We start from the raw sequence: 15,638 nt of genomic DNA, 5'->3' as shown, positions 1-15,638 counted from the left end.
TGGGGCGGGCGGGGCGAGGGGGTGGAGTCGGGGCGGGGCTTGGGGCTTGATTAGGTAGGCGACGGAGTGCCGGCGGGGGCCGGAAGTAGCCGAAGCCAGCGGCGGAAGTAGCCGGAGCGGGCGGGCGGCAAGGCGAGGCGAGAGCTGCACAGGGCCCTACGCGGCCGCCTAAGCATGTCTGACTTCGACGAGTTCGAGCGGCAGCTCAACGAAAATAAACAAGGTGAGAGCGCTGGGGTTGTGGGGTGGCTTCTTGCTTCGCTCTGTGCCCCCCCGCCATTTTCCCCCCTTGTTCCCTTCCCTGGGGCCGCACGATGCCCCCCCCCCGTCCGCGCCGCGCGCGCCTAGCTCACGTGACCTCCCCTTGGAGCTGAGGGAAGGGGTGGCGGGCGAGGCTTACGGCGCGTGCGCGCCGCAATATCCCGCGCCCACGTGGTCCCGGCAGAGGGGCGCGTTTTGTCAAGTAGGCGCGTTGAGAGAGGGCCGAATTTCTCTATGTGAAGCTCTTCTGATTGTTGTTTTAAATTTTTGTCATTTATTTGAGAAAGATGAATTTAGGTCTCTTAATTTTGTCTTTTCCTTGTGCTACCTTGGCACTTCCGCTTCCGGTCGGGCGTACTTTTCCTTTCTCCACGCCCCCTTTGTTTCCAAAATGGCGGTGGTGAAGCAATTCTTTCCCCCCCCTTTCCTTCACGTGGACTGTCGCTGCAATCTCGTTACCTGTAGGTTTCGAGCCTGTTCATATTTTTCGATTTCTCCATAACTCTCCTGCCTCGATGTTTCTGTTTTTGTCTACGGTTTTGCTGCGTCTTACATAGAAATGTGTCCTACACCTGTTTGCCCGCCAAAGAGGGAAGTCTGCGTTCTTTGTGCCCCTGCTTAGCATAAATCATATATGCCTTGCGGTTTTGGGCGTCAGACAGTAACAGTTTCCTATATCCCTAACAGTCCGTAAACCTTTCGGTTTTAGGCAAAGCTCAGGTCCTGTATCATAATGCCAAACTCGGGCACCTAAATCCAATCACGCTATAGGGATAATAAAGTAGTCAACAAAATGGGAAATAGAGAGCAGGCACATTAATAGGTTAGTGGAGGCAGGTGCTCCTGTAATATAATTTGGATTAGAAAGGCATTCAGGCAATGTTGGTGCTGATGGATTTAGGGATCCTGAGGAGAGTTGAGTTATAAGACATCTACAACCTCTTTTTTTGAGATCGAAGAGCTTAGATTTATTGAGAATTAAGCTACCTTGTGTTGGGGCACTGGATGAGACCTTCAAAATTCTTTGTAATAAAGCTGGAAACAGTACACGTGGAAAAAATAATTTTTCTGAGTGCCGTTGGTGGGATTTACTGCTTTGAGTAGTGTACTGCTCAAGAGTATAGGGCTTAGGAATCGAGTTCAGATACCTGCTTTATTCTTTCTGTATGATACTCTCATCTGTTGGCTGTATGCTGACCATCACTGCTTTGTTTATTGGGTTTTGGTACACACTGACATTAGTTGTAGTTAAACTCGGGCAAAGCAAGGAAATTTGTTAAACTCTTAAAATATTTTTTTTTTTCTAAGATGGTTTCTCTGTGTAGCTCTCGGTGTCCTTGAGTCAGTCCTTGAACTTGTTGAACTCAGAGATCCTCCTGCCTCTACCTTCTGCATGAGGCGTGAGACCGCACCACCAGGCTCTAAACAGTTTTAAGTCAATCATTTGTAACAGCCATCTGAGGACAAAATGGTTTTCTGTTTATTGAGTAGGAAGCTTAGGCTCACAAAGTTTTTATTTTTATTTTCTCTTGAGAAAAAAATCTCCAGGCATCAGTTGGTGGAAAGCTGGAGCGTAGTTTAAGTGGAGCAGCGTATATATACATGTGTATATATACATATATATGTATATGTATACACACACAATGTCATTATGTGGCTTGGATTATGCTACATGCCTAACTAGCCATAATTGGTATTGTGAAGATAGGTGGTTTTTGGCTCAGATAGACGTGTTGAGTTGTAGAGGGTGGGGATATGGATTTCAAATGTTACTCCTATAAGACCTCAAGAGACCTGGGTAGTGTAGATGTGACCTCCGTTCAAGGAGAGGAAAACTGCATGTTAAAGCTAAGTTCCGCTTTTGTGTAGAGCTCTGACTGCAAAGCCGTTTCTTGTAGTTCGAGTGAAGCTGCTTTAGCTGGTATTTGAGGCTGCAACATGACTTGTAGTTCTACAGTGTCCCTACTGATGTTGACAATAGGGCCTGAGACCTGGCCTATAAGGGTCGGTTTTTGGAGCTATTTACATAAGACAGCTACAATATAGCATTTTGAGCAAATGAAGTTTCCTTAACTGTCAGCATCAGTAATGGGGAAGGTAGGTTCTTGCCTTGCTGGAAGAAAGCTTGGCCAACTTGTCACCTTGCTTGCCTCTGGGTATTTGTCTCTGACCCAGCCTCACTGTATCTCTCAGCTTTAGCCCCCTTCTCAGTTCCCTAAGTAACAGGGAGTTTGTGTCCTAGGCACCTGGTGTTGTCACTTCATCTCTGGAGTTCTTTGTTTTTGAGACTTAGCAGCAGGGAAGACATTTGAAATTTGTAAGTGGCTGCTCTTCCTGGTGTGGAGCCACACCTGATGCTGTGCTTGTCTCCGTATTCCACCGTTCTTGACCGCCTTATTTTCTTCTCTCTGCATACATGCAGATTCTTTGCTGTTAGTTGAATCCAGATTCTGTATTGAAGGTTCTGCTTGGTCTTAATTAGAGAATGCATACAGCCTGATACTTAACTTAGTGGCATTGCAATTTTAAGTCTGGGCTTCACTGTTTCCTCAGTGTCGGGTTTTGAGCAAGTCATGATCTCCATGTGCCTCAGTTTCTTTATCTGCTATATGAGCTTCTGACATAGATTTTTCCAAAGCACTAGTGATAATTAAATGCAAGCAAAGATATTCTCTTTGCAGATTCAGATGGAAGTATCTCAAGATTGTTTTTCATGAGGTGCTTTTTTAGTATTAGTAGTTAAGTTGTTCCTAGTTTAGCTTTTACCTTGAGGGGCTAGTCGGCAGAGTAGGAGTTATATTGTGTTTTTGTTTTAAGTTGGAGCCTAATTATGTAGGTCCAGCTGGTCTGGAACTTGCTCTATAGACCAGGCTGGCCTTGAATTCACAGATCCATCTGCTTGCCTTTGCCTTCTGAGGCTTTGTAGTTTTTCTTGCAAGGCTGTGCTCTGTTAGTAGCCATGACCTCTGAGGCAAAGAAGCTAAGGAAATAGAATGAATAATGGTGAAGACATGGGTCCTTGTTCTAGCCCACCCTGCTTTTGGCTTTGAGGGGTGAGGCAGGGAGGGGCTGGTGGATGAGGCTGCTCTAGACCATCAGTTGAAATATTCGGGAGGTATCTTTTTCTTACTTTCTGTAAAGCCCCTCCCTTCCAGAGTGTGCTTGTTCTTGCATTATTCACCTGGTTTGGAAGGGATGGAGTTGAGTTTCCTCACTTCTTAAGGTTATTAGATCTGCCTGACACCTGACCCTTGGGTCTGATGGTGGGGCTGTGGGTACCAATTGGTTGCAGAGGTTTTTCCTGAGGGGTTGCTGGGTTTCTTCAGGAAAACATCATTGGGTCTCTTGATTCCCCAGCCTCTAGCCCTGCCCCTCTCAGGGACGACCCTGGGGTCAGGCCCCTCAGCCCTCGAGGGGGACCAGGAGCCAGCTTCCTCTGTCTTCTCTGGCTCCTCAGCTCCTCTTGAGCATCTTCAGGTATCTTACACCCCGGGAGCATTTCCAGGCCCTGTCCCTTTGGTCCCTTCTGAGTCCTTGGGGACTCGGGTATGGACCCAGGAGGCCTGTTGTCTCCTTCCATTAATTCCCTTCCCTTGTGGGGGTGGCCTCCCTGGGTCTTGGTATAGCCACCAGCACGCAGGGTGGGCTGGGTCTGCACTTCTCTTCAATAATTTTATCTTCTCACACTTGTCCAGAACGGGACAAGGAGAACCGGCACCGGAAGCGTAGTCATAGTCGCTCTCGAAGCCGTGACCGAAAGCGCAGGAGCCGCAGCCGAGATCGGCGTAACCGGGACCAGCGCAGTGCCTCTCGGGATAGGAGACGACGAAGGTACTACAGCTCTGGGACCTCTAGCTGGGTCCCCTGTGAGAGACTAGGTCTGCCTGACTGTTCTCTGTGTGGGTACTGCTTGGTCTGTCTGAACTCAGTTTTCCCTGTTTATGGGATTTCTTTCCATATCTCTGGCAGTAAGTACCAAAGGGTTGCTGGGGGAAATAGTTCCTGGGGACACAGAATGAGGTTTTTTTTTTTTTTTTTTTTTTTTTTTTACCCTCTTCTCTCTGAGGGCAAGGCTGTCCCTTTAAGGGCCCAGTTAATATTATTTTTTTCTTGTTCTCATTCTGTTTGGGGCTGTTTTGGAGAGCCCCGTTTCTCTGCTTTCTATATATTCTGGGAGTAGGACTGTATCTGAAGCCAGGGCTTTAATTTCCAGCTCAGGGCTATTGGTCTAGTTATTCAGAGGCATCTTCCCTTCCTGCATTTTCCTTACTCTCTCTGTTCCTTCTAGGTAAGGAAGTGTGGGATATATGAAGAGCCTCCTTCCTTATATCTCAGTTTCTCTATAGACTGGCTTAGCCTCTTCCTGCCTTTTCTTATTCCTCTTTCCTGGAAATGGTAGGGTTGGGGGGATTGGCAGGGCCGAGGAGGCCTGCATGCTCCTTGTTCTCCTCGGTCCTGCCTTGATCCTGGGGTTCAGTGACCTTGGGTGTGGTGTGTTGTGTGGGGAAGACAAAGGTCCCCAGTCACTCCTCCCCATACCTTTCCCTTTCCCTCCCATCCCTCAGCAAACCTTTGACCAGAGGCGCTAAAGAGGAGCACGGTGGATTGATGTGAGCTTCTCTTCCTGCCCCTTCTGCCCCATGTCCACTCCCTTCTCCTTCCTCACCTATGCAGTTTGCCTGCCTTGCATCCCCACCATGGCCCGAGCACTGGGAAAGAGGCTCATGCCAGTGTCCTTCCTCAGGCCCAGGCCCAGCTCTCCCTCCTGGAGAGAGTGGAGCTTCTGTGTGGGAGGGTGTGGTGGGCTGGGAGGTGTTCCTTATGGGACTTGCAGGCCCAGTGTTGGTCAGACTGAGGTTGCCCTGCCCCACTTTCCCCTCCCCCCTTCCCCAGTCGTTCCCCCCGCCATGAGAAGAAGAAGAAGGTGCGTAAATACTGGGATGTGCCACCGCCTGGCTTTGAACACATCACCCCAATGCAGTACAAGGCCATGCAAGGTAGGCCTCCCCTCCCATGGTCTGTTGTGGAGATTAAAATTGTATGTGTGTGGGTGGTGGGGTAGGGGTTAAAAGTTTTGTGTGTGTGTGTGTGTGTGTGTGTGTGTGTGTGTGTGTGAATGTGTTTAGTGAAACTGAAGGATCATACTCCGGGCCTTCTGGTACCTACTATGGGAGTGCTGCTGGAGGAAGGAATGTCTTCCTCAGTGGGGCCCTTAGGAAGTTACCCCTTAGTAGTGGGTATTGAATGGGGCTCCACTGCTGAATTGACCTGGCTGATTGAAGAGCTTCCAGGTGAAGTGGTCTGGAGGATGGGTGGGTAGGTTCAGTGTACATTGAGTGGTCCTGGTTTTAGGGTTTCTGATGGGACTTTAACTCTCTTTATACCTCTCTTGAAGCTGCGGGTCAGATTCCAGCCACTGCCCTTCTCCCGACCATGACTCCTGATGGTCTAGCTGTGACCCCAACACCGGTGCCTGTGGTTGGGAGCCAGATGACCAGACAGGCCAGACGTCTCTACGTGGGCAACATCCCTTTTGGCATCACTGAGGTACTGCCCTCCTCCTGCCCCTGCCCTCTCCCCTGTTTCCCCACCCTGTGCCTCCCCTCCCTCCATTCCCTTTCCCCAACCTGCACGAGTCAGACTCTGTTCCTGCAAGACCCCCCGGCCCCCTCCCAGACGGACGGATGGAGTTGAGCCAGCCAGGGGCCGGGCTGGGGGTGGCCCCTCCCTCCCTCCTTTTCCCCTCTCCCGTCTCCCTTTCCCCCAACCTCCTCCAGCAACCCAGGGATCAAACACACACATAACGTACCCACCTACATATTGTACCTACGTGTTGGAGAGAGACAGAGAGGGAGACTCGACACACATGTACAAACAGACGCACGTCCCTGCAGTTTTCTGACATGCTCTCCTTTTCTGCCGTCTATCCACATCCTTTTCCCCACATCCCTCCCATGGTCGCTGTTCTTTTATTTTTGGTAGCCCTGACCTCCCCCACCTTCCCCACCGCTCCTCTCCCCAATCCCTCTCCCCCACCCCTTCCCGTGGCACCCCTGAGAATCCCGAGATCAAAGAGTTGTTTCCATTTCTCTTTAAAGTGAAATATTGTGGGGCTGAGATCCCTCGTAGCAACAAAAAGTTTGCTACCATCGTCGAAGGCAAGTAAGGTCCATTCTGACTTTCTCAACCTGCACTTTGCTGCATTTGATAAACCAGCCCCCGGACTCCAGGGCCAGATCCCTCCACATCACTCTTTTCTCCTCCCCTCCCGCCCTACCCCTTCTTTCCCTGCTCCTCCATCCCTCCCTGCCCCTGCACTCTACTTGTTCTGCCTCTCTGGGCACCCTTCCTGTTGCTCTCCTGCCTCGTCTGCAATTGGTGTTTCTTCCTCGTGTCATCCTCATGTTTTTGTTTTTCCCTCTTGTCATATCCTTTTATCTTTTCTTAAATAACTTTTCTTCCTAATTTTTTGGTCTGGCTCATCCCTCATGCCTGTCCTCCTGTCTGGCCCATTTGCTCCTGTCTCTTGCCCTTTGGTATTGCTTCTTCTCTGTTTTCTCATTTTTCTCCTGCATTTGTTCCTACTATTGACCTCTATACCCCTGACCCATATTCCGCTGTCCCTTTCCCTCCCCGGTCTCCCTTCCCTCATTCCTCTCCCCTTACCCCCAAACCCCTCTGTGTCTCCCTCTCTCACCCTTCCCCTCCTCTCTCCACCTCCCTCCCCGCCCTCCCCTGTCTCCTATTCCCTCTGCAGGAGGCTATGATGGACTTCTTCAACGCCCAGATGCGCTTGGGGGGGTTGACTCAGGCCCCTGGCAACCCAGTCTTGGCTGTGCAGATAAATCAAGACAAGAATTTTGCCTTTTTGGAGGTGAGCTTCTTCCCATCGTCCATCCAGTCCAGGGTTTGGTACATTATGTCTGTTTATATAAGTAGGGGGAAAGTTAAGAGTCTTGGGGTCTGGTCTAGTCTCAGCCCACCCCTTAGCTCTGTTGTTTCTTTTTCTTCAGTTCCGGTCAGTTGATGAGACAACCCAGGCCATGGCCTTTGATGGCATCATCTTCCAGGGCCAGTCATTGAAGATTCGAAGGCCTCATGACTATCAGCCACTGCCTGGCATGTCAGAGAACCCCTCTGTTTATGTGCCTGGTGAGTGGGAATTTGTTGGGAGTGGTTGTGATGAGGAGTCACTGTTTCTTCAACTCAGGTTCCTGTACTTAGTCCAGGTAGAATTGCTTTGGAGATAATGTGTGTGAACTGTGGGTGTTCTTCCAGCTTGGTAGGTGTCCTGGGCCTCTAAAGTGGTAGTGAGCTATGATCTGAGAACTTATAGCTTAGCTTAGCTTGTAAATGTCAGAGCCAGGTCCAGATCAGAGGTGTTCTAGAAAGTGTGGGACTTGCAGTCTGAGCATTGTTCTTACCTTGTCCACTTAGCCCTGGGATTTTAGGGCTTGATGTGTTGTGTATATATGTACTTGTAAGTACATACATGTTTTTTTGTGTGTGGCCCTAGCATGTTAGTGTTCACTGATTCTGTGTCTTTGTCTGGCATGTGTTCTGTTCTGTTCCCTGTAGTTGTATATAATCTTTTAGTGTTTAAGCTACAGACAGGGTCATTAAAAATGTGGATTTTTTTTTTTTGTGTGTGTGTGTGTGTGTTTTCCCCCCACATTCTGAACTAATCTTTCAGAGTTTAAAAGGCTCAATGTGTGTCATCCTGCAAGATGTAGTTTGCTGACCTAGCCTTTGGCAGTTGAAGTGGGGTATGAGTTGGGATATGTAGGCTGTTTGCCCTACTGGACTTCAGGAAGCACTGCTGCTGGGGTCTAGCAAAGTGAGTCGGGCCCAGGTCTGAGGCTGATTGGAGAAGTCAGTGTCACCTCTTCACTATAGAGGAGGAGCACATTCCTGGTAGTTCAGGACTTGGAGTCAGGGCCTAACTACCAAATGCTTTCTTATTGCAAGTTCTGGTAAGGTCAGTGCCTCTTTCCACCTAAGTCTAACACGCTCTTAAAAGTACTGCTTGAAGTGGTGCTGGAGATTGAACTCCAGCCCTTGTGCTTGTCAGGAAAGCACTTTAACCTGAATCCCAAGCCCCTTTTAGGTTCTTATTTTGAGGTAGGGTCTCACCAAGTTTGCCTAGACAGGCCTAGAACTTGGGGCCTCCTACCCCCAGCTGCCTGGGTATTTGGGATTATAGACTTGTGCCACTAGGTGCTGCTTGCTTGCTGACTTTCAGGTGAAGCTGTAGAACATCTTATTTGTATTTCTTGGCTCTAAATGTCACTGTTTGGATTGCTCTGTAATTACATAAATGGACAGCCACTTGCTGGTTTTATTTACTATGTGGCATATCAGGCGTTGCCTGTCCCTTCTTTAAGCCTTCACTCAGTTAATTATGACTTGGAAGTCAGTTATGGCCTGCTCCTTGTTCATACAAATAACTTTTGGCACACTGTCATACCTTTTATGTTACTTGTTTTCATTACTGGTATTATTGTGGTACTAGGAATTGAACTTAGAGCCTTGCACATGCTAAGCAGGTAGTTTGACACTTGATGGTATCTTCAACCGTTTTACTAGTAGTTTGAGGCAGGCTCTCTCTGTTTCCCAGGGAGGCCTTGAACTTTGGATCGTCCTGCATAGTTGGGATTATAAGCTTGTACTAGCAGGCCTGGCTGTAGAGTTTAATTGATACATGGTACAACTCTATCTTAGACTGCTCTCCCAACTTGATTCCCTGTCCCCAGTATTGAGATCACAAGCATAAGCCACATCACAGTGTGACATCCTCTGTAGTAGTGGAATTGTCATTTCACAGAGGGGGAAAGCCAGGAATGATGATTAATAATTGTTTATAGCCATGAAATTCATAGGTTTCCTGGGCTGCACAGGTTGACCCTGGAGGGAGTTCTAGCCCAGCTTTTCTCTGTACTCTTTAATGTTAAAATTTTTACCGAAAGAATGTTGGTAACAGGCACAGTTGCCTTGGATCATGCTGCTAAGTGGCTAGCCTCTTTCACAGGGAGTCTCTGCACTGCTGTGATTAAACAATAGAAAGATCAGTCCTGAGTCTCTTTGGGTGTGCCTGCCTGAAGACCTGGCTTTCCAGCTTTGCTTCCACACAAAATTACCACTTTGGAGATGGCAGCAACAAGTGGGTCCCCCTGACTTCTTTCTTGAACTTCCTCTTCCAGAGGAGGAAAACAAACATCTCTACATAAATTGCATTTGATGGAATCCAATAAGCAGTTAAAAGATTAGTGATTGGAAGGCTGACTTGCTCCCTGCTGAGAGTATGGTCTGATAACTACACTGACCTCACCTGGAGTGGAAGCTGAGCTGCATTTCCAAAGAAGTGAATTTCTCTTAGTCACCAGAATTAACTCTCTATATCCCTGGGATTAAGTGGCACAGACTGCTTCTGTGTGTGCTCTGTTTGTAGTGTGGTGGTCTCCTTGTTTCTCTAGGTGTAGGCAGCAAAGAATTGAAGCCAGGGTAGCTGGGTTGGGTCCTACCTTGTGTGCCCTCCGAGATAAGGCACAGGGATTAGAATGGGCTTGGGGGTCCAGCTGCTGCCGTGCTGTACACTTGTCAGAGACTGCTGCAGAGTGCAGTCTGCTGAGCTGCTTTAGAAAGGCTCTGCTGAGTTGGACTCTAGAAGTCACCTTTTTTCTACTTAGAACTTTACTGCTTTTGCTATAAACTAGGGCTATTGTACCTGAAATAGATTGAATTTCTTTTTTCTTCATTTTATGTGTATGAGTGTTTTGCCTGCTTATGAGTGTATACTATATGGATATTTGGCTGGTGTCCAAGGAGGTCAGAAGAGAGTCGAATTCCCTAGAACTGGAGTTATGAGTGGTTGTGAGTCTTTATGTGGGTACTGGAAAGCTGAACCTGGACCCCCTGGAAGAGCAGCAAATGCTCTTAACTGCTGAGCCATCTCTCTAGCCCCAGATAGATTTAAAGTGGTTGTCCCTGGCCTATAGCAGTACTGAACATGGCCTGGCTGTTAATGCTCCTGCTTGTCATAGTTGCACTGTAGCTTAGGTATGTTGTGGTCTACTTGACTACTGGGGTACACGTCTGATGGTTAGGAATGCTGAATTGATGCCTGCAGTTCTTTGGTGCTAAAGAGTTATAGTGGGGCAGATGATGGCCCTGAAGATGGATGGGTCGCAGTGACTTGGGTTCTGGGATGTGTCCATTCAATATCTTGATGCTTTTGTAGATTAGGATGGACTTTTAGCATGGGGGAGAACTGAAAAGGGGGAGGCTATTTATACTGGGACTTTGGAACAGAAGAGTTACACAGGACTGATGCAGGGGCCTGATAATGACTCCTAAGAATTTAGTGCTAATATTGGTGAAACTTGTGTGTTGTGCTAAGAAACATCTGGCCATCACTTATACATGAGTTGAGTAGAGAAGTGCAAAAATCACTTAGCTGATACCACCATGTAGTTATATTGAAGCTTTAATGGATCCTGAACACAGCTTCTCAGAATTGACCACTAGTCATCACTATAGTGGCAGCCAACACTGAGGCATGTTCTGAAACTCTGAGCTGCCTCTCAGCTCCTTGTCACATTACCTCAGAATGCAGGTCACCCCTGTAGGGTTTATGGATACAGGACCCTGAAAGTAAAGGACTGAACAGCGGAATGAGATGAGATGTTCTTAGGCGATGTTTCGTGTTCAGTTGTTGGCTGGTGTCTGCTGTGTGCGTGTCAGAATGTGGGGGTTTAGTGTGGCTTCCTCCCACCTTTATTTATATGGCATCTTAAGTAGGATAGGATTTGTGAGGGGTGCTCATTGTAGATTTGTTTTTGAGTCTCCCAGGTGCTGAAAAGACAAGTGTTTATGTCGCCAGTCCCATCTTTCTTCCTGGATGTTGGGAAATTACTTTGTATTGGAATTGAAGTCTTTATACATTTTTGTCTTTAGGAGTTGTATCCACTGTAGTCCCAGACTCTGCTCACAAGCTCTTCATCGGGGGGTTACCCAACTACCTGAATGATGACCAGGTAAATCCTCTGCTCTCTTGCTAGCCACCCTTCTCAGGCTGACCAAAACCTGATGAATTTTTGGCCCCTTGTAGGTAAAAGAGTTGCTGACATCCTTTGGGCCTCTCAAGGCCTTCAACTTGGTCAAGGATAGTGCCACAGGGCTCTCCAAGGGCTATGCCTTCTGTGAGTACGTGGACATCAACGTCACAGATCAGGTGAGTCCATCTGCCCTTCATCCTACTCTTACTTCTAAGCTTAGGTATCCTCTCCTCGGGCTAGGGTGGGAGATGTTTAATCTTAAGTAAAGCCTTGTGGGGACTCATTCCTTTCCCTTGGTTTTGCCTCTTTCCAAACTTAAAATGCCTTTGCCTTCCACTCTTTCCCCACCAATGAATGCTTTGGTTCTTTGGGAGGAGTGCTGAGCTCCTTGGTTCCTGACCTGTTTCTTTCCTGCACTCCTTCCACCCTTTATCCTCTGACCATAGGCCATTGCGGGGCTGAATGGGATGCAGCTAGGGGACAAGAAGCTGCTTGTCCAGAGGGCGAGTGTGGGAGCCAAGAATGCCACGCTGGTGAGCCTCCCGGCACGTCATCTTCCATTGGCTAGAGGGACCCTGGGGGTGGGAAGGGCTGGATGGGAAGGTTTTCTTGAGTTCTGTCCCAGTTTTCATGGGAGGGGATTTGGGCAATGGGTTGATAGTGTTTAAGTAGAGGAATGGCCCCATTAGTTGGGTATGAGAGGCACAGGCTTGAATGGAGGGAGGCTAGTCTGAGCCATTTTGTGACAAATCTATTCTCCCTGACCCCACAGAGCACCATCAATCAAACACCTGTGACCCTTCAAGTGCCTGGCCTGATGAGCTCTCAGGTGCAGATGGGTGGTCACCCAACTGAGGTCCTGTGCCTCATGAACATGGTGCTGCCCGAGGAGCTGCTGGACGATGAGGAGTACGAGGAGATTGTCGAGGACGTACGAGACGAGTGCAGCAAGTATGGGCTGGTCAAATCCATTGAAATTCCCCGCCCCGTGGACGGCGTCGAGGTGCCTGGCTGCGGAAAGGTCAGGGTGCCCTCTTTATTTCGTATACACATCCCTTACCATGCTCTGTCCCCCTCAATACCTGTGTAGTTGTGGCCAAGGGTGATGCAGAGGACCTAGAGAAGGATCAAGGTCTTCTGGGGGTTTGGGACCTATAGTGGAGAACTTGGTCTCTATATTGACGTAACTTAGTTCAAAACTTACTTTTTCTCTTTCTTGTGGGATCCTTTTGCAAGTAGCTTTGCCTTTTTTGTTGGTAAGATGTTACCACATACAGTTTCCTTACTACCTATGTACCTTGATGCTGGATCTGTTGTTCTTTGTGTGGGTCCTGAACCTCTATAGGATGTAGAGGTGACAAGGCACGCACAGCTGGGCATCACGTTTGTACTCTTGACTTCAGGTGACCCAGGGGTCTCTTGTATTAGTGTGGGTGAAAGACAGTGGTCTGCTAAAGTATGGTCCTGTGCTGGGGGATAACTGTTCAGTCAAGGTTATATTATCTTGTGAAAACATACAGTTTGTGTGTCCCATAAAACTTGGACGTGGTGAAATTTCCCAGTGACATTCAGAACACATCTGCATCCATAAGTGATGTGGTGACTATAAGCAGGCAGTGAGTTTGCAGATGAGGGAGGAGGCCCGGGGGGCCTAGTGAGCTGGAGGGTGACAGCTGGCTTTGGGCCAGCTGCTTATCCTAATAGAGTGAGTGTGGAAAGTTAGCCGGGCGGATGGGAACTCCCCAGTGGGTGAGGATTGATAGAAACTCACACGTGGGGAGGCTGGGCAGGTTTCAAGTGAATCTTGGGAATGCAGCAGAGCACTGGTTCAGTGGTCAGAAAGGAAGAAGGCTGTCTGGCTAAAAAAGCCTCTTGACTGCTTCTGTGCCAGTATTTGTTATGCCACTGTTCTGATTCAGCTGGCATCTTAATGGAAGCTTGCCCTAAATGGGGATTTCGTAAGTAAATACAGAATCTCTGACTGCAGAGTGGCTTCTTGAGCAGCTGACTTTTTTTTTTTTTTTTTTTTTTGAACAATGATTTTCTTCATTTGAGACAGTTTTTGCTATGTTGCTTCTGCTGGCCAGCCTTGAACTCATGACACTTGACACTTTGCTACCGTATTCACCATTGTTCTATTTTTAAACTTGTCTTCTAGAAACATATGAGGTTGTTGCTGATGTTTAATGTATATTTCAGTTGTCAATATTTTATGGGTGTGGTTCTGTTTCTGCTTTGAGGTGAGTTTTACTGCGTAGCCCAGGCTGACTTTGGGCTAGTGATCTCACCTTAGCGTCCCTGGTGCGCAGGTGTGTGTCCTCACACCTGGTGTTTATGCAGTGAATACTTAAAGCTTGTCTCAGAGTTCATCTTAGAAATTTAGCTCTATTTCTCAGTTAAGTGTTTTGGGATTGGCTGTCAATCCGTAGGCACCACACCTTTGTTAGTAGACGTGGCTCATTATCTCCCGGGACCATACTCTGACCTTAGTTGAGAACCAGCATGCTAACCTGATAACCTTTTTTTTTTTTTTAAAAAACCAAAGAATGCTGTTATTACAGCAGAATAGTCTTAATTCCTTAGTGTCTAGTCTAAGTTGTGTTCAAATGTTACTGTCTCTAAAATGTCGTTTCAGTGAGGTCCAAACCCCAAATTTGGTTGCAGTTTCTTTTTTAATAGATTAAAAAAATAGATTTATTTATTTAATGTGTGTGAGTACATTGTCACTTTCAGACACACCAGAAGAGGGCATCAGATCTCATAACAGATAGTTGTGAACCACCATGTGGTTGCTGGGACTTGAACCTCTGGAGGAGCAGTCAGTGCTCTTAACCACTGACCCATTTCTCCAGCCCCTTTGAACAGATTTTTAACTCACTTACTTTTGTGTTTGTACAAGCATGGGGCAACTTTTGGGAGAGGAGTCAGACCTTTCCAAAATTGAACGCAGGATGTCACAGTTGTAAAACTTCTATCAGTTCTATTTCATGTTCTCTTCACTCTTCTGAAGTCAGCTGGTGTGTTAAGGTAGGGTGGTAGTGATGCAGTTTCTCATTTATTTCCTGTAAGTTGGTTCAAGCAGGATTATCAGCATGGATAGATGAACCTGTTTTAAATTCAGGTTGGGCTTGAATCCTAATTTCTGATCTTACCCACTCTGTGGGGAGAGCATGACTGTTGTAGAGGCTTGGGGAGCACCCTGTGGAGCGTATGATGCAGAAGTGACCCCTCTCTCCTCTGGCCACCTGCCCTGTGCACTGAGATGATTCAGTCCTGCCTGTTTTTCTCCATTTCTGTGATGTTCAAGTTCTGTGATGAACAATACCTTTGTTCTTGGGGACGGGAGAACGTTTGGGTGACACCTCATACTGAACTGAAGGCCCTCTATGCAGGTGGGGAGGCATTCTTGTTTCCTGTGCTGAGTCTGTACTTGAATGCTGACTAGTTGTTGGGAGCCAGCTTTGTTCACAGATCTGCCTCTTGTTCCTACAGATCTTTGTGGAGTTCACCTCTGTGTTTGACTGCCAGAAAGCCATGCAGGGTCTAACTGGCCGCAAGTTCGCCAACAGAGTGGTGGTCACAAAATACTGTGACCCTGACTCTTACCACCGTCGGGACTTCTGGTAGAGGTGGCTGGGGGAGGGTGGGGGCAGGGCTGGCTGGGGACTTTCCCCCCACCTGTCCCCTCCTCCTTTCCCCCCTCTGAAGATGATGGGCAGAGGAGTGACAGCCGAATGACAGCCGGCAGCAACTGGAATGGCAGCAAATAAGGGGGGTGGGGGGTGGGGGCTAGGGCAGGAAGGGGACTGGGCAAGTGCACACAGGCCCACACAGACACATGCACCCACACAGACACAGAGGGAACGGGCTGGGATAGGGACTGTGTGCACAGCAGGGCGGGTAGGACCCCCACAGCCCCTTCCCAAACAGCCTGTTCTTGTCCCTTACACCCCTTTTCTCCTCTCTTCCCCCATGGTAGGAACATAGCGTGTTTATATTTTATGGCCAAACTATTTTGAATTTTGTTGTCTTGGCCCTCAGTGCCCTGACCTCTCCCTTTGCAGGACCACAGCTCCCGTCCTCTGGCTTCTGGTCCTCCCTGTTCTCCATCCTGGTTTCTTAAGTAGTTGGTTCTTCTCCTTAGTCTTCCTGACCCTCAACCCGTGGTCTCTGTCCCGCTCCTCTCTGTGGCAGTTTCATATTTGCTAATACGAATTTGCTCATTAAACATTTTGTTGTATTTTACTTTATGGAGCCCCATCTGTGTCCAGTGTGTCCACCCTTCTCTTTCGGCCGAGGGTGTGGAGGGTGGCACCTAGGGAG

At 48.1% G+C, this 15,638-nt stretch overlaps 1 protein-coding gene across 2 annotated transcripts; it reads left to right on the top strand.

Moving 5' to 3' along the window:
- Positions 1-72: 72 nt before the first annotated feature.
- U2AF2 (U2 small nuclear RNA auxiliary factor 2) lies at positions 73-15,569 on the top strand. 2 transcript variants are annotated; one of them, XM_080941593.1, is made up of 12 exons: positions 73-223; positions 3,957-4,092; positions 4,827-4,871; positions 5,155-5,258; positions 5,657-5,808; positions 7,019-7,135; positions 7,275-7,413; positions 11,215-11,294; positions 11,369-11,491; positions 11,762-11,848; positions 12,088-12,336; positions 14,808-15,569. In XM_080941593.1, exons 1-12 carry the CDS (start codon positions 175-177, stop codon positions 14,940-14,942), a joined length of 1,416 nt encoding a protein of 471 aa, XP_080797719.1. In that variant the 5' UTR covers positions 73-174; the 3' UTR covers positions 14,943-15,569. The 2 variants fall into 2 exon arrangements, with proteins under 2 accessions (XP_080797719.1, XP_080797718.1); XM_080941592.1 differs by having other exon boundaries at positions 11,762-11,860.
- The last annotated feature ends 69 nt before the right edge of the window (positions 15,570-15,638 follow it).

Source organism: Micromys minutus (assembly GCF_963924665.1).
Source record: "Micromys minutus genome assembly, chromosome: 30".
NCBI lineage: Eukaryota > Metazoa > Chordata > Mammalia > Rodentia > Muridae > Micromys > Micromys minutus.
This window is presented reverse-complemented; position numbering and strand designations above follow the sequence as displayed.